The 27,695-nt window shown below is 44.9% G+C and overlaps 1 protein-coding gene across 2 annotated transcripts in view; it reads left to right on the plus strand.

Annotated features, from left to right (window-relative positions):
• LOC129817570 (mitogen-activated protein kinase kinase kinase 7-like) overlaps positions 1 to 23,851 on the plus strand; it is a 38,537-nt gene extending 14,686 nt beyond the window's left edge. Inside the window, exons 12-17 of one of the 2 annotated variants that reach the window (XM_055872956.1) lie at positions 1,904 to 1,984; positions 8,555 to 8,622; positions 15,438 to 15,540; positions 15,889 to 15,950; positions 16,404 to 16,519; positions 20,245 to 23,851. In XM_055872956.1, coding sequence (XP_055728931.1) covers positions 1,904 to 1,984; positions 8,555 to 8,622; positions 15,438 to 15,540; positions 15,889 to 15,950; positions 16,404 to 16,519; positions 20,245 to 20,425 — 611 coding nt within the window. In that variant the 3' untranslated portion in view covers positions 20,426 to 23,851. The remainder of the gene's footprint in view (positions 1 to 1,903; positions 1,985 to 8,554; positions 8,623 to 15,437; positions 15,541 to 15,888; positions 15,951 to 16,403; positions 16,520 to 20,244) is intronic. The other variant, XM_055872957.1, reaches the window with a different exon arrangement.
• Positions 23,852 to 27,695: the final 3,844 nt, after the last annotated feature.

A 27,695-nucleotide genomic window follows, 5' to 3' on the forward strand; every position in this document is an offset into this window, starting at 1 on the left:
CATCAGATGAGCTGGCCTGCACAATCACCCAACCTCAACCGAATTGAGATGGTTTGGGATGAGTTGGTCTGCAAAGTGAAGGAAAAGCACCCAACCAAGTGCTCAGCATATGTGGGAACTCCTTCAAGACTGTTGGAAAAGCATTCCTCATGAAGCTGGTTGAGAGAATGCCAAGAGTTCAAAGCTGTCATCAAGGATAAAGGGTGGCTACTTTGCAGTGGTGTAAGTATTTAGGTAAAAATACTTTAATGTGCTACTTAAGTTGTTTTTTGGGGTATCTGTACTTTACTTTACTATTTATATTTTTGACTACTTTTACTTCACTACATTCCTTAAGAAAATATTGTACTTTTTACTCCATACATTTTCCTTGACACCCAAAAGTACTCGTTAAGTGAATGCTTAGCAGGACAGGAAAATAGTCAAATTCACGCACTTATCAACCGAACATCCCTGGTCATCCCTACTGCCTCTGATCTGGCGGAATCACTAAACGCACATGCTTCGTTTGTAAATTGTCTGAATGTTGGTAAAAAAAAAATATATGTGGTGCCATCTGGTTTACTTAATATAAGGAATTTTAAATTATTTTTACTTTTGATACTTAAGTATATTTTAAACCAAATACTTTTATAGTTTTACTCAAGTAGAATTTTACCGGGCCACTTTTACTTGAGTAATTTACTATTAGGGTATCTTTACTTTTACTCAAGTATGATAGTTGCGTACTTTTTCCACAACTATTACTTTGAAGAATCTAAAATATATTTTGATTTGTTTAACAATTTTTTTTTGGTTACTACATGATTCCATGTGTGTTATTTCATAGTTTTGATGTCTTCGCTATTATTCTGCAAAGTAGAAAATAGTACAAATAAAGAAAAACCCTGGAATGAGTAGGTGTGTCCAAACTTTTGACTGTTACTGTAAGTTGCTTTGGATAAGAGTTTCTGCTAAAATGACTTCAATGTAAATCATGTCTCCCTGTCTGTCAAGATACATTTCATCTGCTTTCATCTCCGAGGTGATGCCTCACTCATGTAAGCTCCTCCATATGCCCCTCAGCACTGGTGCCAGTCATCTCCCCTTCTTCACACAGATCTAAGGCTCAGAGGCTGAGCTTTATAGACAGGCAGCCCAATTCTGATCTTTCTTCCACTAATTGGTCTTTTGACAAATCACATTGGATCTTTTTCAGAGCTGATCTTATTGTTCCAAAGACCAATTAGTGGAAGAAAAAGATCAGAATTGTCTAAACTGTCTAAACACAGCCAGAGAGAATGCCTTGTATTCATCATCTGCCTTGTCAAAATTAAGCGTCCAAGGCATGAGTAAGCTACAATTAGCCTTAGTCTATATTTGTCAGGGTTTTTCCTCACGCTTTCTTTTCAGCTTAATGTGAGACTGTTTTCTGTGAAATGTCTTCAGTTGTCTGTCTTATTGTATATAATTATTTCACATTGTTGATGCTGTATATGGTATATCATATAAATATTAGTTTAAAATGTAATATATTTAGCTTTATCATCTGTTTATCTTCAGTGCTCCTCAATGGTTACTATATATTACAGTATTTGGTGCCATCAATATGGTTTGATCAATTTATTTTATTCCATTTATCATACATATTCTATTGGTACAGTCAAACTGTTTGTTAACCAAATGCCTGTCATGTCTGTGCTGAGACTTCCTATGCAGCATCTCTAGCACTGTGTTGTCATATTAACCAACCAACCTCAGGACAGGATGCATGTTGCCCGTGCATTGTGCATGTATGTGCTCTGCATGTCAATACAGTCTAGAGGGTAGCGAGAAGAGAGCAGCGTCTGACATGTATGCTCCAGCTCTGGGCCCTCTCTTCGTCTGCATGTGTACGCCAGCTATGTGTGTGTATTTGTTGCAGCACGTCCCCAGTATAAACGAGGCCACCGTAAAACAGCGTCATTTGGCACCATTCTGGACGTTCCCAAGATCGTCGTCACAGGTACCAGTGCGGACCACCAGGCTACCTGGTACCCTGGGTATAGCTGGCTTGGCTGAACTGAATCAGTGGGTTGCTCGGACACTGCTGGGCCTTTAGTGTCTGTTACTCCAGGTCTCACAGGCTACAGGGGCCGCTTGTAGTCGATCCGTCTCAAATATCACCCTATTCCCTATAGAGGCCCTATGGGCCCTGGTCAAAAGTAGAGTACTAAAAATGGATTAGGGTGCCATTTGGCATGCAGTTCTTATATTCTGCCTTGACACTTTACAATTGAATTGAAGTAAGGGGATATTATTTAGTAAGGGGATATTACCACCAGTGATGACTCAATACAAATCAGTATTGAGGCTATGGATGATGATAAACCTGGAGTAACACACACAGTTCTCTTTTTCCTCTGTCTTTTGTGGTTTTGTTAGACGTTAAGAGGGACATGAGTTACACATGGTGGCGGTCTTATCTGTGTTTCACCCTTCAGGCACAAGATGCTGATCAAGCTGTTTCAATTCACACAGATCCATCTTTTAATCAACATATCTAATCCAGATTCATGGATCCAAACGTGTTAGCCTGATGTGCAAAAACAATATAATAGACTGTTGATTAAGGGGCATGTCATCAGGTTATTTTTATCATCATGCCATCAGAAGGGGGGGTGAAATGGATGTGATAAGATTCATAACTCATGGCCCTGTCTGTTTCTCAGATGTCCTTCTGGCTTTGCTGCAGGCATGCAGGAAGTAAATTGGTTGGCTTGGCTTGCTCTGTCTGGAGTTGAGCTCCTCTCTCAGCTCGTCCTTGTCTTTCATGCATAGAGGACGTCTGTTAAAAGCTTGGCAACATTTTTTTTTTCTCTCTTTGCATCCATTAACTTTGTCGATTTGATTGATTTACCTCACATTGAGGGTCACAGCTATTATTACCACCCCAGATGAGTATGACGGAAACGGGGACAGCAGGATTTCAAACAAAAAAAGGCCTTTCTATTTAGGAAGGAGGAGCTGCGAGAGACATGTCGAATGAGTAGTTAATTAATCAGTGACTAAAGGAGAGGGCTGACGTAAGGGGATATTAAATGTATGACAAGGTTGTTATCACTGTATGTGGCACACCTAGATGTCACTCATTTCTTCAGTTCATTTGAACCTAGTTTCCATTTAGTAGTTTAATTAGTATGAAGCATTACTCAAGTTTTTTGAAGTTCTGGATTGGCATTCTAATTAAAATGTCTATTCAGTGTTCTCATAGTAGGGTGTGACTTCAAATGGCTATGCTCGCAAGCACCTCTGTTGCCATATTGTACATACTTGACAGCAGCAAAGTATATTATTTTTACACGCAAAACAACAATCACAATAACAGGACCTTATTCTGATCTACAGTGACTTCAGAAAGTATTCACGCCACTTGACCTTTTCAATGTGTTGTGTTACAGCCTGAATTTAAAATGGATTAAATTGAGTTTTTATGTCACTGGCCTACACACAATACCCATAATGTCAAATTGGAATTAGGTTTTTACACATTTTTACACATTTTATTAAAAATAAAAAGCTAAAATGTCTAAGTATTCAACTATTTTGTTATGGCAAGCTTAAATAAGTTAATGAGTAAAAATGTCACAAGTTGCATGGACTCTGTGTGCAATAGTGTTTAACATGATTTTTGAATGACTACCTCTTCCTTGTATCCCACACATCTGTAATGTCCCTCAGTCTATCAGTGAATTTCCAACACAGATTCAACCAGAAAGACCAGGGAGGTTTTCCAATGCATTGCAAAGAAGGGCACCTATTGGTAGATGGGTAAAAATAAAAACATTGAATATCCCTTTTTCTGCATGGTGAAGTTGTTAATTACATTTTGGATGGTGTATCAATACACCCAGTCATTACAAAGATACAGGTGTCCTTCCTAGTGGTTTCCGTCCTCTCCTTTAACTGAACTAAGGGATTTCACCATGAGGCCAATGGTGACTTTTAAACAGTTCCAGTTTAATGACTGTGATAGTGGGAGAATTGAGGATGCATCAACAACATTGTAGTTCCAGCACAATACTAAGCTAAATGACAGAGTGAAAAGGAAGACTGTACAGAATCAAAATATTCCTAACATGCATTCTGTATGCAATAAGGCACTTAAATAAAACTGCAAAACATTTGGCAAAGAAAGTAACTATGTATTGAACACAAAGTGTTATGTTTGGAGCAATAACAACGCATCACTGAGTACCACTCTTCATATTTTCAAGCAGGGTGGTGGCTGCATTATGTTATTTGCATGCTTGTCATTGACTTAGGAGTTTAAGATCAAAATAAATGGAATAGATCTAAGCATAGGCAAAATCCTAGAGAAAAACCTGGTTCAGTCTACTTTCCAACAGACACTGGGAGACAAATTCACCTTTCAGCAAGACACTACCCTAAATCAGAAGGCCAAATATACACTGGAATTGCTTGCACAGACCACGTTCAATGTTCCCGAGTAGTAAGATTTGAAAATTACTCATGGAATGATCAACAACCAACTTGACAGAGCTTGAATGATTTTTTTCAACGAATAATGTGCAAATATTGTACAATCTAACTAGAGAACAAGAAAGACTCAGCTGTAATACCTGCCAAAGGTGATTCTTACATGTGGTGACTCAGGGGTGTGAATACTTATGTAAATTAGATATTTCTGTGTTTGATTTTCAATACATTTTCTAATTTCCATTTTTAATTCAGGCTGTAACACAACAAAATATGGGATACGTCGAATGGGTATGAATACTTTCTGAAGGCACTTTATAGGCCTAGATCAACAATTACTGCAGTGACAAATGAGCATTTGTCTCAATCCAACATTCAGTGTATTGTTTGTTTCTCTCTGTGTGTGTGTGTGTCTGCCTGTGTGTAGTGTCTATTTGTTTTGGAGTTTTGTGCAATAAGAGAGGTCAAGTTAAAATGGTTAGACCAGTGCTTAGACCTACTTTACCAGAAAATAGACATTTACATTACATTTACATTTAAGTCATTTAGCAGACGCTCTTATCCAGAGCGACTTACAAATTGGTGCATTCACCTAATGACATCCAGTGGAACAGCCACTTTACAATAGTGCATCTAGATCTTTTAAGGGGGGGGGCAGAAGGATTGCTTTATCCTATCCTAGGTATTCCTTGAAGAGGTGGGGTTTCAGGTGTCTCCGGAAGGTGGTGATTGACTCCGCTGTCCTGGCGTCGTGAGGGAGTTTGTTCCACCATTGGGGTGCCAGAGCAGCGAACAGTTTTGACTGGGCTGAGCGGGAACTGTACTTCCTCAGTGGTAGGGAGGCGAGCAGGCCAGAGGTGGATGAACGCAGTGCCCTTGTTTGGGTGTAGGGCCTGATCAGAGCCTGAAGGTACTGAGGTGCCGTTCCCCTCACAGCTCCGTAGGCAAGCACCATGGTCTTGTAGCGGATGCGAGCTTCAACTGGAAGCCAGTGGAGAGAGCGGAGGAGCGGGGTGACGTGAGAGAACTTGGGAAGGTTGAACACCAGACGGGCTGCGGCGTTCTGGATGAGTTGTAGGGGTTTAATGGCACAGGCAGGGAGCCCAGCCAACAGCGAGTTGCAGTAATCCAGACGGGAGATGACAAGTGCCTGGATTAGGACCTGCGCCGCTTCCTGTGTGAGGCAGGGTCGTACTCTGCGGATGTTGTAGAGCATGAACCTACAGGAACGGGCCACCGCCTTGATGTTAGTGGAGAACGACAGGGTGTTGTCCAGGATCACGCCAAGGTTCTTAGCGCTCTGGGAGGAGGACACAATGGAGTTGTCAACCGTGATGGCGAGATCATGGAACGGACAGTCCTTCCCCGGGAGGAAGAGCAGCTCCGTCTTGCCGAGGTTCAGCTTGAGGTGGTGATCCGTCATCCACACTGATATGTCTGCCAGACATGCAGAGATGCGATTCGCCACCTGGTCATCAGAAGGGGGAAAGGAGAAGATTAATTGTGTGTCGTCTGCATAGCAATGATAGGAGAGACCATGTGAGGTTATGACAGAGCCAAGTGACTTGGTGTATAGCGAGAATAGGAGAGGGCCTAGAACAGAGCCCTGGGGGACACCAGTGGTGAGAGCGCGTGGTGAGGAGACAGATTCTCGCCACGCCACCTGGTAGGAGCGACCTGTCAGGTAGGACGCAATCCAAGCGTGGGCCGCGCCGGAGATGCCCAACTCGGAGAGGGTGGAGAGGAGGATCTGATGGTTCACAGTATCGAAGGCAGCCGATAGGTCTAGAAGGATGAGAGCAGAGGAGAGAGAGTTAGCTTTAGCAGTGCGGAGCGCCTCCGTGATACAGAGAAGAGCAGTCTCAGTTGAGTGACTAGTCTTGAAACCTGACTGATTTGGATCAAGAAGGTCATTCTGAGAGAGATAGCAGGAGAGCTGGCCAAGGACGGCACGTTCAAGAGTTTTGGAGAGAAAAGAAAGAAGGGATACTGGTCTGTAGTTGTTGACATCGGAGGGATCGAGTGTAGGTTTTTTCAGAAGGGGTGCAACTCTCGCTCTCTTGAAGACGGAAGGGACGTAGCCAGCGGTCAAGGATGAGTTGATGAGCGAGGTGAGGTAAGGTAGAAGGTCTCCGGAAATGGTCTGGAGAAGAGAGGAGGGGATAGGGTCAAGCGGGCAGGTTGTTGGGCGGCCGGCCATCACAAGACGCGAGATTTCATCTGGAGAGAGAGGGGAGAAAGAGGTCAAAGCACAGGGTTGGGCAGTGTGAGCAGAACCAGCGGTGTCGTTTGACTTAGCAAACGAGGATCGGATGTCGTCGACCTTCTTTTCAAAATGGTTGACGAAGTCGTCTGCAGAGAGGGAGGAGGGGGGGGGGGAGGGGGAGGAGGATTCAGGAGGGAGGAGAAGGTGGCAAAGAGCTTCCTAGGGTTAGAGGCAGATGCTTGGAATTTAGAGTGGTAGAAAGTGGCTTTAGCAGCAGAGACAGAAGAGGAAAATGTAGAGAGGAGGGAGTGAAAGGATGCCAGGTCCGCAGGGAGGCGAGTTTTCCTCCATTTCCGCTCGGCTGCCCGGAGCCCTGTTCTGTGAGCTCGCAATGAGTCGTCGAGCCACGGAGCGGGAGGGGAGGACCGAGCCGGCCTGGAGGATAGGGGACATAGAGAGTCAAAGGATGCAGAAAGGGAGGAGAGGAGGGTTGAGGAGGCAGAATCAGGAGATAGGTTGGAGAAGGTTTGGGCAGAGGGAAGAGATGATAGGATGGAAGAGGAGAGAGTAGCGGGGGAGAGAGAGCGGAGGTTGGGACGGCGCGATACCATCCGAGTAGGGGCAGTGTGGGAAGTGTTGGATGAGAGCGAGAGGGAAAAGGATACAAGGTAGTGGTCGGAGACTTGGAGGGGAGTTGCAATGAGGTTAGTGGAAGAACAGCATCTAGTAAAGATGAGGTCAAGCGTATTGCCTGCCTTGTGAGTATGGGGAGAGGGTGAGGTCAAAAGAGGAGAGGAGTGGAAAGAAGGAGGCAGAGAGGAATGAGTCAAAGGTAGACATGGGGAGGTTAAAGTCACCCAGAACTGAGAGGTGAGCCGTCCTCAGGAAAGGAGCTTATCAAGGCATCAAGCTCAATAGACCGGGGCAATTTCCCACATCCATTTTCCCTCTGGTGCCACGTCTTGTAAACCTACATTTCAGGTAGTTTTAGATGTTACCTTCCATATCAAGTAAAAAGTTATGCATTCACAATTTTGTAGTTTAGAATGGGAAAAAAATAAGTTGAGGGTATTGTTTAGTTACATTTCTAATATTTTCAATTGTCCCAAATAGTTTTTTATGGTTTCCACCTTAAATATTTCCCTTGTTGCAGTAGTTAAAATGTTGTATGGGTCTGGGATTGATGCCAAGGGGTGTGCGGAGGGTAAAAAAGACCTCCAGTGCTCCCATCACCAAAACATTTACAGCAGCTGAATATTCCGACTCTGAAGACAACCAACTCTGAAGACATTGTTCATAATTTTTCAGCATAGATCGAACTAATAATACTTCTAACTGCCAGATGGCTGGAATTTCACCTGTAATTCTGACGATGTCAGGCAGGTCAGAGCCAACCTCAGGTTTACCTTGGCTGGGGATGAAGGAGTGGTGGCAGGGTGCAGATCATGGACAGACCAGACCTGATTGTGCTGTTCAGCCCGTTGGCCTTGTCTTGTCTGAGGCCCAGCAATGTGCTATGAGCCCTAAAATACCCTAGTTTCCCATCACCAGCATCCCTTACTCACAGCCCCCCCCCCCCCCCCCCCCCACGTGACACAGTGAGGCCTAGCTATTCATGTGGTAGGTGTGTGTGTGTTGTGCCGTGTTATTGTGTGGGTTGAGAGGGATGACTACTGCGCTATGGTCATGCTATGGGCATACCAGAGCACATGTGACTGGCCAAGGAGTCAGGGGTTAAATCTGTGCAAATGTCCTGTCTCTGTGTGGCTCTGTGGTTTGGATACCCCACTTTTCACAGACCTAAGGCAGACGCGGACAGACGACAGACAAGTCCCCCTGGAACTGTCTCTAGGTTTTAATGGTTCCTCTATCTCTCCATCTTGTCCACAGCCACCTGTGAGGCGCAGAGACGGAGATCTGTACAGGACCTCCCTGGGATCGGCACAGAGTCCAGCCAGGTAAGATGCTCTACAGTAGGACAGCTAGGTAAGATGTTCTACAGTAGGACAGCCAGGTAAAATGCTCTACAGTAGGACAGCCAGGTAAAATGCTCTACAGTGGGATAGCCAGGTAAGGTATTCTACAGTAGAACAGCCAGGTAAGGTGCTCTACAGTAGGACATCCAGGTAAGGTATTCTACAGTGGGATAGCCAGGTGAGGTGCTCTACAGTAGGACAGCCAGGTGAGGTGCTCTACAGTAGGACAGCCAGGTGAGGTGCTCTACAGTAGGACATCCAGGTAAGGTATTCTACAGTGGGATAGCCAGGTAAGGTATTCTACAGTAGAACATCCAGGTAAGGTATTCTACAGTGGGATAGCCAGGTAAGGTATTCTACAGTAGGATAGCCAGGTAAGGTATTCTACAGTGGGATAGCCAGGTGAGGTATTCTACAGTGGGATAGCCAGGTGAGGTATTCTACAGTGGGATAGCCAGGTGAGGTATTCTACAGTAGGACAGCCAGGTGAGGTATTCTACAGTAGGACAGCCAGGTGAGGTATTCTACAGTGGGACAGCCAGGTGAGGTATTCTACAGTAGGACAGCCAGGTGAGGTATTCTACAGTGGTACAGCCAGGTGAGGTATTCTACAGTGGGACAGCCAGGTGAGGTATTCTACAGTGGGACAGCCAGGTGAGGTATTCTACAGTGGGATAGCCAGGTGAGGTATTCTACAGTAGGGCAGCCAGGTGAGGTATTCTACAGTAGGACAGCCAGGTGAGGTATTCTACAGTGGGACAGCCAGGTGAGGTATTCTACAGTGGGACAGCCAGGTGAGGTATTCTACAGTGGGACAGCCAGGTGAGGTATTCTACAGTGGGATAGCCAGGTGAGGTATTCTACAGTAGGACAGCCAGGTGAGGTATTCTACAGTGGGATAGCCAGGTGAGGTGCTCTACAGTAGGACATCCAGGTAAGGTATTCTACAGTAGGACAGCCAGGTAAAATACTCTACAGTAGGACAGCCAGGTAAAATGCTCTACAGTGGGATAGCCAGGTAAGGTATTCTACAGTGGGACAGCCAGGTAAGGTATTCTACAGTAGAACAGCCAGGTAAGGTGCTCTACAGTAGGACATCCAGGTAAGGTATTCTACAGTGGGACAGCCAGGTAAGGTGCTCTACAGTAGGATAGCCAGGTAAGGTATTCTACAGTAGAACATCCAGGTAAGGTATTCTACAGTGGGATAGCCAGGTAAGGTATTCTACAGTAGAACATCCAGGTAAGGTATTCTACAGTGGGATAGCCAGGTAAGGTATTCTACAGTAGGACATCCAGGTAAGGTATTCTACAGTAGGACAGCCAGGTGAGGTATTCTACAGTGGGACAGCCAGGTGAGGTATTCTACAGTAGGACAGCCAGGTGAGGTATTCTACAGTGGGACAGCCAGGTGAGGTATTCTACAGTGGGACAGCCAGGTGAGGTATTCTACAGTAGGACAGCCAGGTGAGGTATTCTACAGTAGGACAGCCAGGTGAGGTATTCTACAGTGGGACAGCCAGGTGAGGTATTCTACAGTGGGATAGCCAGGTGAGGTATTCTACAGTAGGACAGCCAGGTGAGGTATTCTACAGTGGGATAGCCAGGTGAGGTGCTCTACAGTAGGACATCCAGGTAAGGTATTCTACAGTAGGACAGCCAGGTGAGGTATTCTACAGTAGGACAGCCAGGTGAGGTATTCTACAGTGGGACAGCCAGGTGAGGTATTCTACAGTAGGACAGCCAGGTGAGGTATTCTACAGTAGGACAGCCAGGTGAGGTATTCTACAGTGGGACAGCCAGGTGAGGTATTCTACAGTGGGATAGCCAGGTGAGGTATTCTACAGTAGGACAGCCAGGTGAGGTATTCTACAGTAGGACAGCCAGGTGAGGTATTCTACAGTGGGACAGCCAGGTGAGGTATTCTACAGTGGGATAGCCAGGTGAGGTATTCTACAGTAGGACAGCCAGGTGAGGTATTCTACAGTGGGATAGCCATGTGAGGTGCTCTACAGTAGGACATCCAGGTAAGGTATTCTACAGTAGGACAGCCAGGTAAAATGCTCTACAGTGGGATAGCCAGGTAAGGTATTCTACAGTAGGACAGCCAGGTAAAATGCTCTACAGTAGAACAGCCAGGTAAGGTGCTCTACAGTAGGACATCCAGGTAAGGTATTCTACAGTAGAACAGCCAGGTAAGGTGCTCTACAGTAGGATAGCCAGGTAAGGTATTCTACAGTAGGACAGCCAGGTGAGGTATTCTACAGTAGGACAGCCAGGTGAGGTATTCTACAGTGGGACAGCCAGGTGAGGTATTCTACAGTGGGATAGCCAGGTGAGGTATTCTACAGTAGGACAGCCAGGTGAGGTATTCTACAGTGGGATAGCCAGGTGAGGTGCTCTACAGTAGGACATCCAGGTAAGGTATTCTACAGTAGGACAGCCAGGTGAGGTATTCTACAGTAGGACAGCCAGGTGAGGTATTCTACAGTGGGACAGCCAGGTGAGGTATTCTACAGTAGGACAGCCAGGTGAGGTATTCTACAGTAGGACAGCCAGGTGAGGTATTCTACAGTGGGACAGCCAGGTGAGGTATTCTACAGTGGGATAGCCAGGTGAGGTATTCTACAGTAGGACAGCCAGGTGAGGTATTCTACAGTAGGACAGCCAGGTGAGGTATTCTACAGTGGGACAGCCAGGTGAGGTATTCTACAGTGGGATAGCCAGGTGAGGTATTCTACAGTAGGACAGCCAGGTGAGGTATTCTACAGTGGGATAGCCATGTGAGGTGCTCTACAGTAGGACATCCAGGTAAGGTATTCTACAGTAGGACAGCCAGGTAAAATGCTCTACAGTGGGATAGCCAGGTAAGGTATTCTACAGTAGGACAGCCAGGTAAAATGCTCTACAGTAGAACAGCCAGGTAAGGTGCTCTACAGTAGGACATCCAGGTAAGGTATTCTACAGTAGAACAGCCAGGTAAGGTGCTCTACAGTAGGATAGCCAGGTAAGGTATTCTACAGTAGAACATCCAGGTAAGGTATTCTACAGTGGGATAGCCAGGTAAGGTATTCTACAGTAGAACATCCAGGTAAGGTATTCTACAGTGGGATAGCCAGGTAAGGTATTCTACAGTAGGACATCCAGGTAAGGTATTCTACAGTGGGATAGCCAGGTGAGGTGCTCTACAGTAGGACATCCAGGTAAGGTATTCTACAGTGGGATAGCCAGGTGAGGTGCTCTACAGTAGGACATCCAGGTAAGGTATTCTACAGTAGGACAGCCAGGTGAGGTATTCTACAGTAGGACAGCCAGGTGAGGTATTCTACAGTAGGACAGCCAGGTGAGGTATTCTACAGTGGGACAGCCAGGTGAGGTATTCTACAGTGGGACAGCCAGGTGAGGTATTCTACAGTGGGACAGCCAGGTGAGGTATTCTACAGTAGGACAGCCAGGTGAGGTATTCTACAGTGGGACAGCCAGGTGAGGTATTCTACAGTAGGACAGCCAGGTGAGGTATTCTACAGTAGGACAGCCAGGTGAGGTATTCTACAGTAGGACAGCCAGGTGAGGTATTCTACAGTAGGACAGCCAGGTGAGGTATTCTACAGTGGGATAGCCAGGTGAGGTATTCTACAGTAGGACAGCCAGGTGAGGTATTCTACAGTAGGACAGCCAGGTGAGGTATTCTACAGTGGGACAGCCAGGTGAGGTATTCTACAGTGGGATAGCCAGGTGAGGTATTCTACAGTGGGATAGCCAGGTGAGGTATTCTACAGTAGGACAGCCAGGTGAGGTATTCTACAGTGGGATAGCCAGGTGAGGTGCTCTACAGTAGGACATCCAGGTAAGGTATTCTACAGTGGGATAGCCAGGTGAGGTGCTCTACAGTAGGACATCCAGGTAAGGTATTCTACAGTAGGACAGCCAGGTGAGGTGCTCTACAGTGGGATAGCCAGGTGAGGTGCTCTACAGTAGGACAGCCAGGTGAGGAATTCTACAGTGGGATAGCCAGGTGAGGTGCTCTACAGTAGGACATCCAGGTAAGGTATTCTACAGTAGGACAGCCAGGTAAGGTATTCTACAGTGGGATAGCCAGGTGAGGTATTCTACAGTAGGACAGCCAGGTGAGGTGCTCTACAGTAGGACAGCCAGGTGAGGTGCTCTACAGTAGGACAGCCAGGTGAGGTATTCTACAGTGGGACAGCCAGGTGAGGTATTCTACAGTAGGACAGCCAGGTGAGGTATTCTACAGTGGGATAGCCAGGTAAGGTATTCTACAGTAGAACAGCCAGGTGAGGTGCTCTACAGTAGGACAGCCAGGTGAGGTGCTCTACAGTAGGACAGCCAGGTGAGGTATTCTACAGTGGGATAGCCAGGTGAGGTGCTCTACAGTAGGACAGCCAGGTGAGGTATTCTACAGTGGGATAGCCAGGTGAGGTGCTCTACAGTAGGACAGCCAGGTGAGGTATTCTACAGTAGGACAGCCAGGTGAGGTATTCTACAGTAGGACAGCCAGGTGAGGTATTCTACAGTGGGACAGCCAGGTGAGGTATTCTACAGTGGGACAGCCAGGTGAGGTATTCTACAGTAGGACAGCCAGGTGAGGTATTCTACAGTGGGACAGCCAGGTGAGGTATTCTACAGTAGGACAGCCAGGTGAGGTATTCTACAGTAGGACAGCCAGGTGAGGGTATTCTACAGTAGGACAGCCAGGTGAGGTATTCTACAGTAGGACAGCCAGGTGAGGTATTCTACAGTGGGATAGCCAGGTGAGGTATTCTACAGTAGGACAGCCAGGTGAGGTATTCTACAGTAGGACAGCCAGGTGAGGTATTCTACAGTGGGACAGCCAGGTGAGGTATTCTACAGTGGGATAGCCAGGTGAGGTATTCTACAGTAGGACAGCCAGGTGAGGTATTCTACAGTGGGATAGCCAGGTGAGGTGCTCTACAGTAGGACATCCAGGTAAGGTATTCTACAGTGGGATAGCCAGGTGAGGTGCTCTACAGTAGGACATCCAGGTAAGGTATTCTACAGTAGGACAGCCAGGTGAGGTGCTCTACAGTGGGATAGCCAGGTGAGGTGCTCTACAGTAGGACAGCCAGGTGAGGTATTCTACAGTGGGATAGCCAGGTGAGGTGCTCTACAGTAGGACATCCAGGTAAGGTATTCTACAGTAGGACAGCCAGGTGAGGTGCTCTACAGTGGGATAGCCAGGTGAGGTGCTCTACAGTAGGACAGCCAGGTGAGGTATTCTACAGTAGGACAGCCAGGTAAGGTATTCTACAGTGGGATAGCCAGGTGAGGTATTCTACAGTAGGACAGCCAGGTGAGGTGCTCTACAGTAGGACAGCCAGGTGAGGTATTCTACAGTGGGACAGCCAGGTGAGGTATTCTACAGTAGGACAGCCAGGTGAGGTATTCTACAGTGGGATAGCCAGGTAAGGTATTCTACAGTAGAACAGCCAGGTGAGGTGCTCTACAGTAGGACAGCCAGGTGAGGTGCTCTACAGTAGGACAGCCAGGTGAGGTATTCTACAGTGGGATAGCCAGGTGAGGTGCTCTACAGTAGGACAGCCAGGTGAGGTATTCTACAGTGGGATAGCCAGGTGAGGTGCTCTACAGTAGGACAGCCAGGTGAGGTGCTCTACAGTAGGACAGCCAGGTGAGGTGCTCTACAGTAGGACAGCCAGGTGAGGTATTCTACAGTAGGACAGCCAGGTGAGGTGCTCTACAGTAGGACAGCCAGGTGAGGTATTCTACAGTGGGATAGCCAGGTGAGGTGCTCTACAGTAGGACAGCCAGGTGAGGTGCTCTACAGTAGGACAGCCAGGTGAGGTGCTCTACTGTAGGACAAGGCCTGGATTGACTAGTGTAACACTGTACATAAGCCTTTCACAGAGGGGGAGATGCATGTTATGAAAGCTTTCTCAAAAGCTTTTTTGTGGTATAGTATCTTTTCTCTCTCTCTGTGAATTGCATTGCATTTTAACTGATCGTGTTTTGCTTCCTCGGAGGATTTGATGCATGCTCGATCAAACATGGTGTCCAATGGCGGAAAAGCTAAGTGATGTAATGGAGAATGTCACTGTTGCGAAGATGAATATATTCCAGGTGTAGAAAGAACATTCTCTTGTCTCCCTGTGCATTTTTTGCAGTGGCAAAATTCCCGTTTTAGTTTAATGAGAAACTAGACTCTGGACATGTATTGATTTATATTTGTATTGTTCTTGTCTGATACCTTTTTGCACAAGGTTATCTGTGGAGATCAACTCGTGAATTCCCAGAAGTGGAACTAAGTGTTTTCCTCAGGTTTTCTTACATGTTTCTCTCTTTCGGGAGGGTGTACATAACCCCAGACAGACTTTAGACTTTGTTTTTCACACTTTACTTCACAAATTATACATTGTTTCACCCCACTGAATGAGGCTCAGGATTGCCATGTGGGATTTTGTTGCCGTCTGAAGCCATAGGATGACAGCAAAAATAATTGTTGACTTTGCTTGAGGTTCTGGTGTTTTGTGCTCAGTGGACAAAAGCAATAGCGGTCCTGTATGGCTCAGTTGATAAACCATGACGCTTGTAACGCCAGGATTATGGGTTCAATTCCCAAGGCCACCCACTTGTAAAATGTATGCACGCACGACTGTGAGTCGCTTTGGATAAAAGTGTCTGCCAAATGGCTTAAATTATTTTTTCTTTTTTTAAAGGGCCATTTTGTGGACATGTGTTTCCACCTCTGATCTTCTACGATTGGCTGTATGAGTGATTGACAGTGTTGTTGGTCTGTTACAGGGGAGCCGGAACAGCAGCAGGTCCTCCAGTCCCAGTGTGAGGATGATGCCGCCTGATAAGACCAGCAGCAGAGGCTATAGCTTCTCTCCCGATGACCCCACAGGTACAGTAGTATTGGTGGCAGGTAGCCTAGCGGGTTAGAGCACTGGGCCAGTAACCAAAAGGTAGCTAGTTCCAATCCCCGAGGGCGACAAGGTGAAAAATCTGCCCTTGAGCAAGGCCTTAACCCTAATTGTTCCAGGGTCACCGTTGATGATGGCAGACCCTGGCCGTGACCCCACTCTCTGAAGGGGGAGTTGGGATATGCAAAAAGACAAGGGTCTATTTCTGTTGAAGGACTTCTGGTGTCTTGATAACTGTGTGCCTGCCCAGTGGACTCGGCTTACACCGAGTCCACTACTGTCACTGTCAGAGCAACAAAAAAACATGAGTCTTGCTCTCTCCTGCCCAGATACCAACGGCTCAGACAACTCCATTCCCATGGCATATCTCACTCTGGACCACCAGCTGCAGGTAGGGAATCATTTCATACCAGACCTCCCCTGTCCCTGTCCTGCTAATGTTAAGCATTATTTTATTCCACGATACATCTTGTTCCCACTCCCATCCCATTCAACTGTTTGTGTGGACCTGTCCAAAAACAATATGGTGTCACAGTGAATCTTGATTTTTTTTGTGTGTGTTGATTTGCTATTTTGTTTTAATTGAAATGTTGATGTTTTCCACACTCAAAGATGATTTCAAAGACACTGCAAATTGACTAATTCAATTAGGGCAGGATAACCTCTGAGAAAATGATGCTATCTAAAAAGAGGAATGTCTGTATAAATATCCACTTGCAACGCCGGTGAGATATTTTGTATATTTTTAAAAGCTCTGATGAATCTGATAAACTCTAAAAATGTATTTATATCATCTAACTGGATATATGCTTCCAAATCAATTAATCGCATGGTTTATTTTCAGCCCCTCGCTCCTTGCCCAAACTCCAAAGAGTCCATGGCTGTGTTTGAGCAGCACTGTAAAATGGCCCAGGAGTACCTAAAAGTGCAGACAGAAATCGCCTTGCTGATCCAGAGAAGGTAAATAGTGAACCTTTACTGTACCTCTCCATCTTGTAGGGCAAGTGTTCAGCCACCACCAAAGGGCTGAGGTAATGCGCTGTTCTTTCATTCTGTTAGCGCTCAGTGTACAGTGTAATTAACTCTAGTCTGTACTGTAGGCCCTGCTGAATGTGACCATACACATCTGTGCGATCCAAGCAGACAAAAATGTCTCCTCGTTTAAGGGGGTGGGCTGTCTTGTGACTAACAGAACAAGCAGCTCCATCAGATGTGAAACATGTATTTAGACTTGGGCATATGACTGCTGAGGGCAGAGGTCCACCCAAAGGCAATTACTAATTTAGATGACCAATGAAATTCAAACAGGCCTGCTAAGCTGTGCAAGTCGAGCGTAGTGGAACAACTGGCTGTGTTTGGATGAAGAGCTAATCTCCTATTCATAGACCATGACTTTAGCAAGGAATTACCACATTTGTGGAATCAGCGGTTTTCTCACAGAAGCGATTGGATGCTTTGGTGCTTCGTCATCCACCAGCCTAAGCTGTGCTTATTGCATGTGATGCTATTCCTCTGTTCAAGCACAGAGTAATTCACAGTTGTCTTAATCACATTTTTATTTTTACTTAAAGGTGCGATATGCGGAAATTGCGCCGTCATTTCCTGGTTGTTAAAATTGTAATAATTTGCCTAATTTCAGTTTGTGCCAAAACAAGCAATGGATAGTGTGGAGCTGTGATTCTCAACTGGGGGGTGACGGGAGGATTTTAAAGGGTCGCGGGACTTGTGCAAGAATAATAAAATGAAATAAAAATAACATTATTTTGAAAGGGCACCGCTGCACCGCTTATTGTTGCTGACTTAACACATGCAGTGCGTCCGCAGTGGTGAAATGGCTAGCTACATTTGGACTCGGAGTGTGTTCACGCTGCACTCACTCACTGACCAATACAATACATTCTCCCTCCACACACACACACACACACACACTGATCCAATGAAATGACAGATTTCTTGACACACACACACACACACACACACACAAACATTTCGCTACATCTGCAATAACATCTGCAAAATATGTGTATGTGACCAATATATATTTAATTTGACACGCTGATCCAATAAAAATGTCATTCTGCAACATTTTTTTTAATTTGACACATCCAATCAGATAATACAGATCTTCTTCTGACAGCTAGCTTGATTGACAGCTAACTACGCAGAGGTGTTCTGCAGGCATTGCACGTGTGGATAGTTGGCTGTCATTTAACTCATGTAGCCTAGCTGTCAGAGTAAAATCATGGACCAGTTTTTAAAACGTGCAGCTCCCTCTTCATCTACTGCTGCTACCAACGTCAACAACAAGGCAGACAACCCGGTCCCTATCAAGAAGAGAAAATACCACCCGACTTCATCAAATATAGTTTTATATAGAAGAGGCAGGGTGAGTGTAGACCGCAGTGGGTGCTATGCAACGAGCTGTTAGCTAATGAGAACGTGAAACCCAAAATGAAAAGGCATCAAGCATCCAAGCCACAAAGACAAGACAGCTGACTTTTTTTTTGTCAATATCTGGAGGCCTCACAAGATTCATTGAAGAACGTCTGCACGATACAAGAAAAGGCACTTTGTGCATCATACCTTGTCGCCCAGCGTATTGCTAAGTGCAAAAACAACACACCAGCGCAGAGGATCTCATACTCCCTGCTGCGAATGATAAATGCACTAAAATCTTGGGAGAGTCAGTCGCAACATACTTAAAACTATACCCCTATCCAATGACACTATGAGGAGGAGAATCCAGGACATGTCTGGGGTCATAACGTGCCAGACATCAGAGTGCATCAGTGCAAATATCCATTACGCACTGCGGCTTGATGAATTCACAGATGTGGCTAACCGTGCAATGGGCTAACTGCCTTGTTCAGGGGCAGAACGACAGATTTTCACTTTGTCAGCTCGGGGATTCGATCCAGCAACCTTTCTGTTACTGGCCCAACGCTCTAACCACATTTCTATGTGAATGTGGTTGGGTCGCCCAAAAAGTTACATATTGCAGCTTTAATGGCATATCCCTTTCCTTTTTTTCTTGTTCTCATTCTGTATGCTTTCCTCTCCGATGCCTTTCTCTTTTTAATCTTAGTCATGTTTGTATTTTCTTATGTAAACTGCACTGCAATTAAGTTTTCTGTATTGTAGAGTGCACCATTGTGGCACATGTAAAAAAAAAAAAAAAAAAAAAACGTCCTCTCACTGTCAACTGCGTTTATTTTCAGCAAACTTCACGTGTAAATATTTGCATGACCATAACATGATTCAACAACTAAGACATAAACTGAACAACTTCCACAGACATGTGACTAACAGAAATGGAATAATGTGTCCCTGAACAAAGGGGAGGTCAAAATCAAAAGTAACAGTCCGTATCTGGTGTGGCCACCAGCTGCATTAAGTACTGCAGTGCATCTCCTCCTCATGGACTGCACCAGATTTGCCAGTTCTTGCTGTGAGATATTACCCCACTCTTCCACCTAGACACCTGCAAGTTCCCGGACATTTCTGGGGGAATTGGCCCTAGCCCTCACCCTCTGATCCAACAGGTCCCAGACGTGCTCAATGGGATTGAGATTTGGGCTCTTCGCTGGCCTTGGCAGAACACTGACATTCCTGTCTTGCAGGAAATCACGCACAGAACGAGAGGTATGGCTGGTGGCATTGTCATGCTGGAGGTTCATGTCAGGATGAGCCTGCAGGAAGGGTGCCACATGAGGGAGGAGGATGTCTTCCCTGTAACGCACAACGTTGAGATTGCCTGCAATGACAACAAGCTCAGTCCAATGATGCTGTGACACACCGCCCCAGACTATGGTGGACCCTCCACCTCCAAATCGATCCCGCTCCAGAGTACAGGCCTCGGTGTAACGCTCATTCCTTTGACGATATGAATCCGACCATCACTCCCGGTGAGACAAAACCGCGACTCGTCAGTGAAGAGCACTTTTTTCCAGTCCTGTCTGGTCCAGCGACGGTGGGTTTGTGCCCATAGGCAACATTGTTGCCGGTAATGTATGGTGAGGAAACTTGCCTTACAACAGGCCTACAAGCCCTCAGTCCAGCCTCTCTGCCTATTGCGGACAGTCTGAGCACTGATGGAGGGATTTTACATTCCTGGTGAAACTCGGGCAGTTGTTGTTGCCATCCTGTACCTGTCCCACAGGTGTGATGTTCGGATGTACCGATCCTGTGCAGGTGTTGTTACACATGGTCTGCCCCTGCGAGGACGATCAGCTGTCCGTCCTGTCTCCCTGTAGCGCTGTCTTAGGCGTCTCACAGTACAGACATTGCCATTTATTGCCCTGGCCACATCTGCAGTCCTCATGCCTCCTTGCAGCATGCCAAAGGCATGTTCACGCAGATGAGCAGGGACACTGGGCATCTTTCTTTTGGTATTTTTCAGAGTCAGCAAAAAGGCCTCTTTAGTGTCCTACGTTTTCATAACTGTGACCTTAATTGCCTATCATCTGTAAGCTGTTAGTTTCTTAACGACTGTTCCACAGGTGCATGTTCATTAATTGTTTATGGTTCATTGAATCTGCATGGGAAACAGTGTTTAAACCCTTTATAATGAAGATCTGTGAAGTTATTGGGATTTTTGCGAATTTTCTTTGAAAGACAGGGTCCTGAAAAAGGGACATTTCTTTTTTTGCTGAGTTTGTGTAAATAATACCAATCTATATCTCCAGGAAGGAGTTGATCGCTGAACTGGACCAAGATGAGAAGGACCAGCAGAACACATCCCGCCTGGTCCAGGAGCACAAGAAGCTGCAGGAGGAGAATAAGTCTCTGTCCACCTACTACCAGAAGTGCAAAAAGCAGCTGGAACTGATCCGTGCTCAACAACCGAAGAGACAGGGCACCTCATGATGATCCACAAGCTGGCCCCTACCTGGCTCATGCTGCAGAGACACAAACAAACTGTCCTAATGTCATATCCCCTGTTCTCCTCCTCTTCCACTCCTCTACTGTTCCGGGTCACCTGTAGTCTGGACTGAAACCCAAACCTCTACTGTCCTGGGTCACCTGTAGTCTGGACTGAAACCCAAACCCTACCTGCAAAGCATTTGCCATCTCTCTCTCCTCCTCCCTCTGCCCTATGACAGTTATGATCTCAACCTAGTTGCCCCCGCCCACCAGCACCTGGGCCCTGTAGGTTCCAGTGGATCTTGTTTTACTTTGTACTGTAAAGAGACCTGTGTTTTACTGTATACCTGCATGTTGCGTCATAGACACACTGCTGATAACATGGAATGGACAATAAGGTGTGCACTCAAGCATGCTGTTATGGAAAGTCTCTGTGCCCATATGTTTGCACGTCTTTACGGTATATTCTTTGATAGCAGACCAAAGCAATCAGCATCCATCTACCCTCTCTGTCCATAAAGAGCTGTAGTCCTGAGGTTGTGATTGCCCTAGGTTCAGTGAACACAGAGGGCAGAGGAGTGGGCTTCTAGCTCTCAATGGTCAGCCATCCTTTGGGTCAGAAAGGATGCTTCTTGAGGTGTGAGTCCTGTACAGTAACCTCCTATTGCCTTGTGTTCCACTGAGCCTGATGGGAGGGGAGGCCAGTGAGGGGTGTGAAATATGTTTCTTTCTATTGCTCTCAGGGCCCCTCGGACCCTCCCCTGGGCTGCCTGGTCAGTGTGTGTGTCCTCCTCCCACAGTCCAGTCCTCCCGTTGGTTAGTCCGACCCTGACCTGTCTTCCTTACTGGCTAGTGGCCATGTGTCCTTGAATGTGAAAAACAAAGATGGACGTGTGAGTTATGTTCAGATTTTGGCGTTTTTTATGAATTCCGAACTGAATTTGGCGTTTTTTATGAATTACGAACTGAATTTGGTGTTTTTTATGAATTACGAGCAGGATTTATTTGACTGTGATCACTAAGTTCTAAGTGTGTTTTTTACCCTCTTAGGCAGAAATAGCCACCCTTGTATCAAAATAATGTAGATGTCTCCGTTCTCCCTCCTAGTTTTTATGGCAGCATAACCCCTTACAGAAGAAATCCACCACAACCTGACAACCTATCTGAAAGTATTTAATGTAAGTTGCATTCATTTTAACGGGGGATGTATTTTAGATATGCCTTGCATATCCATGACGTGTCTGTGGATCAAAAAAAGAATGTCTCGGCTTGTTAAAAGTACCTGTATTGAAACGTGGGTTGGGTCTTAAACAGAGATGCGATATTTATAGGTCGCTTTCAAACAACAACACAAGCAAAATATGAGACTTGTTTTTTCAACCTGCTTAAGTAAAATAAACTTTGTATGAGGTTGAAAGTGCAACATGTTTATCATGACTTCAGTATTTTGTGTTTCTTTGTCTTTTATTATTCTATAATTTGTATAAGTAAGACAACGTTTTTGTGTTAGGGATTATAATTTTATCTGGTATGGGAATATACTGAGGTACAGTGCATTTGGAAAGTATTCAGACCCCTTGACTTTTTCCACATTTTGTTACGTTACAGCCTTATTCTAAAATTGATTCAATAAAAGCATTTCCTTCATCAATCTACACACACTGTCCCATAATGACAAAGCAAAAACAGATTTTTAGACATTTTTGTTATTACAAATAAAAAGCTGAAATATCACATTTACATAAATATTCAGACCCTTTACTCAGTACTTTGTTGAAGCACCTTTGGCAGAGATTTCCGCCTCGCGTCTTCTTGGGTATGAAGCTACAAGCTTGGCACACCTGTATTTGGGGAGTTTCTCCCATTCTTCTCTGCAGATCCTCTCAAGCTCTGTCAGGTTGGATGGGGAGTGTCGCTGCACAGCTATTTTCAGGTCTCTCCAGAGATGTTTGATCAGGTTCATGTCCGGGCTCTGGCTGGGCCACTCAAGGACATTCACAGACTTGTCCCGAAGCCACTCCTGCGTTGTCTTAGCTGTGTGCTTAGGGTCGTAGTCCTGTTGGAAGTTGAACCTTTGCCCCAGTCTGAGTGCTGCAGAGATGGTTGTCCTTCTGGAAGGTTCTCCCATCTCCACAGAGGAACTCTAGAGCTCCTTCAGAGTGACCATCGGGTTCTTGGTCACCTCCCTAACCAAGTCCCTTCTCCCCCGATTGCTCAGTTTGGCCGGGCGGCCAGCTCTAGGAAGATTCTTGGTGGTTCCAGACTACTTCCATTTAAGAATGATGGAGGCCACTGTATTCTTGGGGACCTTCAATGCTGCAGACATTTTTTGGTATCCTTCCTCAGATGGCCTCGGAGCACTATGGACAATTCCTTCGACTTCATGGCTTGGTTTTTGCTCTGACATGTACTGTCAACTGTGGGACCTTTTATGTACACAGGTGTGTGCCTTTCCAAATCATGTCCAATCAATTGAATTTACCACAGGTGGACTCCAAGTTGTAGAAACATTTCAAGGATGATCAATGGAAACAGGATGTACTTGAACTTGAGTTCGAGCCTCATAGCAAAGGTTCTGAATACTTGTGTAAAAAAAAAAAAACTTGCTTTGTTATTATGGGGTATTGTGTGTAGATTGAATCAAATTTTAGAATAAGGTGGTATCGTAACAAAATGTGGAAAAAGTAAAAGGGTCTGAATACTTCCCGAAAACACTGTATACAAGGAGAGACCTATTCCTCTCCTAAATGTTGGTTTTTAGTTTTTAGTGCCTTAGAATTTTGTTGCTAGCTGTTAAAGTACTTGACTTGTTTTTCTTTGCTATATTGAGGTGGGAGAAGTTGTTCACTTGCGCCTCATTTTACTGGACAGTCAGTGAGAATGGACAGTCAGTGAGAATTATGTGACTTTGTGTTTTTGGGGGAGGATTGTTTATTATGCTAATTAATTCCCAGGAGGCTGATTGTCTGGTCAATGGTGATGTCAATATGCTGCAAAGGAAATCTTAATGAAATCTGTCACTGCTTTCCCCAATGAATATAATTAATCCCAGTAGATTTAAGTATCCATGAAAAAAGTTGATAAGAGAAATGATCTTACTTTATAAAGTTGTCTTGGTGTTTAATTTGAGCAGACCTGTCTTAACTACAGTCCTTCAAATGTTTTGCACAATCATCTGGTTTTACTGATCACATGTAACAAACAGTTTGATTCTGGTACTTTGAAATACACATTCTGATGTACGAGACAGGTGAAATTGTGGGTTCATTTGCTGCAGTGAGTATATACCTAGTTTTTCAGTTTAAAGTTATGTTCACTATATCGTTTTATTGACCATTTCCTGTATATAAATGTTTCTTAAGCTATAGGGAACAGGTATGTGCCTAGGAGGGAGGCATCAAGAAATAAACTAAACGGGGACAAATTGTATTATTTGAACATGTTTTATATATTTGTATGAGAGAGTGTGTGTGTGTGTGTTCGCATCTACACAGACACCCAAATAATTCACAAAACATAGTGAGCCACATTGCTCATGGTTACTAAAAAAGCCAGAACATAGTCCCTAGTTGTTATGATTAGAAAGTGAGCTAAATCAATCTGTGCATGTGTTTATTTTCATGTTAGGTCTCAAAGCTACCAGTAACACCCTCAAAACAAACTGTTGTGTGGGCTGGGGTAAGGCGTTTACACCTGGACTGCCAACACAAATAACTTTAGTCTGATAAAGGATGGACGACTGATGACTCACATCACATCAGTCAAGACATTACTGTGTAGAACTTCAACCATTACTGTCTTATCTTTTGTAGTGGTTCATTGTCTTATACACTGAGAGAACAAAACATGAATACACTAATATTGAGTTGCACCCCCTTTTCCCCCCAGAACAGCCTCAATTCATCGAGGCATAGACTCGGGTGTCGAAAGCGTTCCACAGGGATGCTGACTGACCCATGTTGACTCCAATGCTTCCCACAGTTGTCAATTTGGCTGGATGTCCTTTGGGTGGTGGACTGTTCTTGATACACACGGGAAACTGTTGAGCATGAACAATCCAGCATCATTGCAGTTCTTGACACACTCAAACCGGTGCTACCATACCCCGTTCAAAGGCACTTTAAATCTTTTGTTTTGCCCATTCACCTTCTGAATGGCACACGCACAATGTGTCAAATTGCCTCAAGGCTTAAAAATCCTTCTTTAACCTGTCTCCTCCCCTTCATCTACGCTGATTGAAGTGGATTTAACAAATGACATCAATAAGGGATCATAGCTTTCACCTGGTCAGTTTGTCATGAAAAGAGCAGGTGTTCCTAGTGTGGAGATATCTGGGTGTCATATTGTATTTGACCAGGAGGTGGCGTACAAGATCTCGACATGGTCTTTTCACAGCGTTTAGTACTGTAGTCATTTTGGTATAGTTGTTCACTGTCCAGGAACTGAGGCCGTTTTTCAGACAAAGAAACCGAGTATTGCCACTGCGGTATAACAATTGAGGGGATCGAACCTGCCCCTTTACGTTGTGTGTAATGATACAATACCCAGGGTAACCTAATGTATTTGTATGAATTATCATCTTTTTATATTGGGCAAAAGTTATACAAGTCTCTAACAAAGCTGGTCAGATTTGCCTTTGATATTGAAGTCAGCAAAAACCAATGATATGAGTTCTCTTTTCTAGGATGAAACTTACATAAGACAGGGTTTATATTTCATGTTAAAATGATCCCTTAACTGCTTACAAAGGCTTTGTTTTAACCCTCACAAAAAAGTTTATTGTGTGTTTGAAGTTGACTGCTAAAGAGAAGACAATGAATCATTTCATTGAGGAGAAATTATGTCATCTTCCTTCTGCAGCCAGGTATTGTGTTGTGCTCTGGCTGGCCTGCATGCCCTTGTTGAGCGCTGATGGAAATAAGGAACTGAGCATATTGTTAGCAGGCCTATCCTGCGCTGCTTTGTTCTCACAGGGACATTCACTTCTCTTCCTGTCTCTGCAGACTAGGTCGAAAGAATACAGGTAAGACAACGTCGTCACAAATCGGACCAGCGCCATTGCTAACAAGCTTAGCTGGTCCCTGGTCCCATTGTTGCAAAGAGCTGTCGGATATTAGAATGGTGTTTTAAATGATCTTATCACAGCACTGGTAAACCATGGTTGACCAACTCGCTGACCAAAAAGGCTGACCTTTATCCCATCATAAGAAGGTTCATGTCCATTCTATTATCCTAACTCTGGGTGAAGGTCTGTGTGGCCAAGGAAACAAGAATTCCATCTGTACATTCCAAATGCACATTCTATTCCCTTCCTAGCGCACTACTTAATATTGCACTTCACTCTAGGGTGTCATTTGGGATGCTCACCAAGTCTTAATACGCAGTGTAATCTCTATTTCCTAGATGCATCATGTGTCTTTCTGTGGTAACAACTGTGAAGGTGTGTTTGGGTACACACATTGATTCTGGTTGCATGCGTGAATCCAATATTTACATTCTTGATAGGGGATTAGTTACATTTGTAAGAACTGTTATGCATGTGTTGAAGGAAGATATGGCATACTGCATTACATGGTTAGAGCCAAAAAGAATGATAATCTTCTCTCTGATAAGGGACATTTCACTTGAAATGTGCATTAGATTTAAATATATCTCGTGGTGCCATGGAAACAGTGTGACATAAGTAGGCTAGAAACGGTCGGCGAGATGTTGCAGTTTTTAATAATGGAAAGAATGTGGGTCGTAATTTTTTACCGGTATGTTGGTCTATAAATTGCTCTGTGTGCCAGATACCTGTTCCGTTAATCTGTATGAATCCCTGGTTGGCCTTCAAAGAGGCTCTAGATGATCTGTTTAAGTTCTCGTCTGCAGAGTCAAATACATCACACACAAAATGACTCCTGTTCCAGCTCTGTGTTGTCAGTTTACTTTCTGTACATCTTACCAGGCATATTATTGCATGTAAGGCTCTATCGTATATTTGTACAGGAGTAAGTCATTAGCTTTGACCGACATTGTCCTATTGTATTACCGTAAAAAGAAACAACTGGTAATTTTCTAAAGTGATTTACTGGATCAGAAACAATTAGCAACCGAAACAGAAAATTGATTACCGATTTAAAGAAAAATATCAAAAATATTGGGTAGTAAACAATTGCAAGTGCTGCCTGTCTCCCTAGACGTTCAAAATGATCCTCATTAGCATCCGTCTAAAGATAGACTGGCTGAAATTCTCAACAGAAAACAATTGATGTAATGTCAATTAAGCTAAGCCGTCCTATTGTATAATTTTGTCCTGGAATTGACAGTTGTAATGAGAGGATACATGATGTCATTTCTAGTCCTGTTGAGGGTGACAGTGACAACCTCCCACCAAGACAGAGGAGGAGCCATATGAACAAGAGGTCTCCAATGTGTATGTATGACAGACCAGATGTAACGGGTTGTGATAAAACAACTAATACCTGTCTGACATGTCATATTTTCTATTGATATGTTCCCATATCACAGACGCTGACCCCATTGAGATGACTCACTGTCTCCTGCACTGTACTGTGTACTGTATATTAGATGTAATGTAATGGGACGTGTTTATCTTTAATCATGAGAGCTGCATACCACATCTTCTCCCCAGATGGCCCTGGGTCTGGGCAGTGGAGAGGACAGGAGAGAGGACTGGCTCTAGAATACAGCTAGATAACAATCAACCATTCCCTTGCACCTTTCAGTCTGCACATTTCCCTCCACAAAGCCAACGGCAATAAAATGGCAATCAGATTCAAAATATGTACAGTATATGTGTACATTTTACAAGAGTGTTTCTATGTGACAGAGAAGGATGGCGTTGAAGCACTGGCTGTGTTGTGAATGGGACAGTGAAACAGGCTGTTATTTCAGGCTCGTGACTGACAGTGTGTTGGTGAAAGGTAATTACTGATGTATGCCTGTGGTGATGACGGGGGCTTTTAGAGGAGCGGATGTGTAGCAGACCGAGTTAGGCACGCAGAGAGAGAGGGTCACAGAGAGAGAGAGAGGGGCACGGAGAGAGAAGCACAGAGAGAGAGAGAGAGAGAGAGGGGGAGAGAAGGAAAGAGAGAAAGAAGGGAGCTCAAAATGTGATGACTCATATATCGCACCCCATTCACTCTGTTTACTCCACCTGTCCATCAACAGATCAGGAGACTGTCTCTCACACTCCGGTGGCCCATCTTAAAGGATTTCACCTGTTTAGCCACACGGCAAGCAGCTTAGAGCACAGAGCACAGAGGTCCAC

The sequence above is a fragment of the Salvelinus fontinalis genome, chromosome 20 (genome assembly GCF_029448725.1).
Source record: "Salvelinus fontinalis isolate EN_2023a chromosome 20, ASM2944872v1, whole genome shotgun sequence".
NCBI classification, from domain to species: Eukaryota; Metazoa; Chordata; class Actinopteri; order Salmoniformes; family Salmonidae; genus Salvelinus; species Salvelinus fontinalis.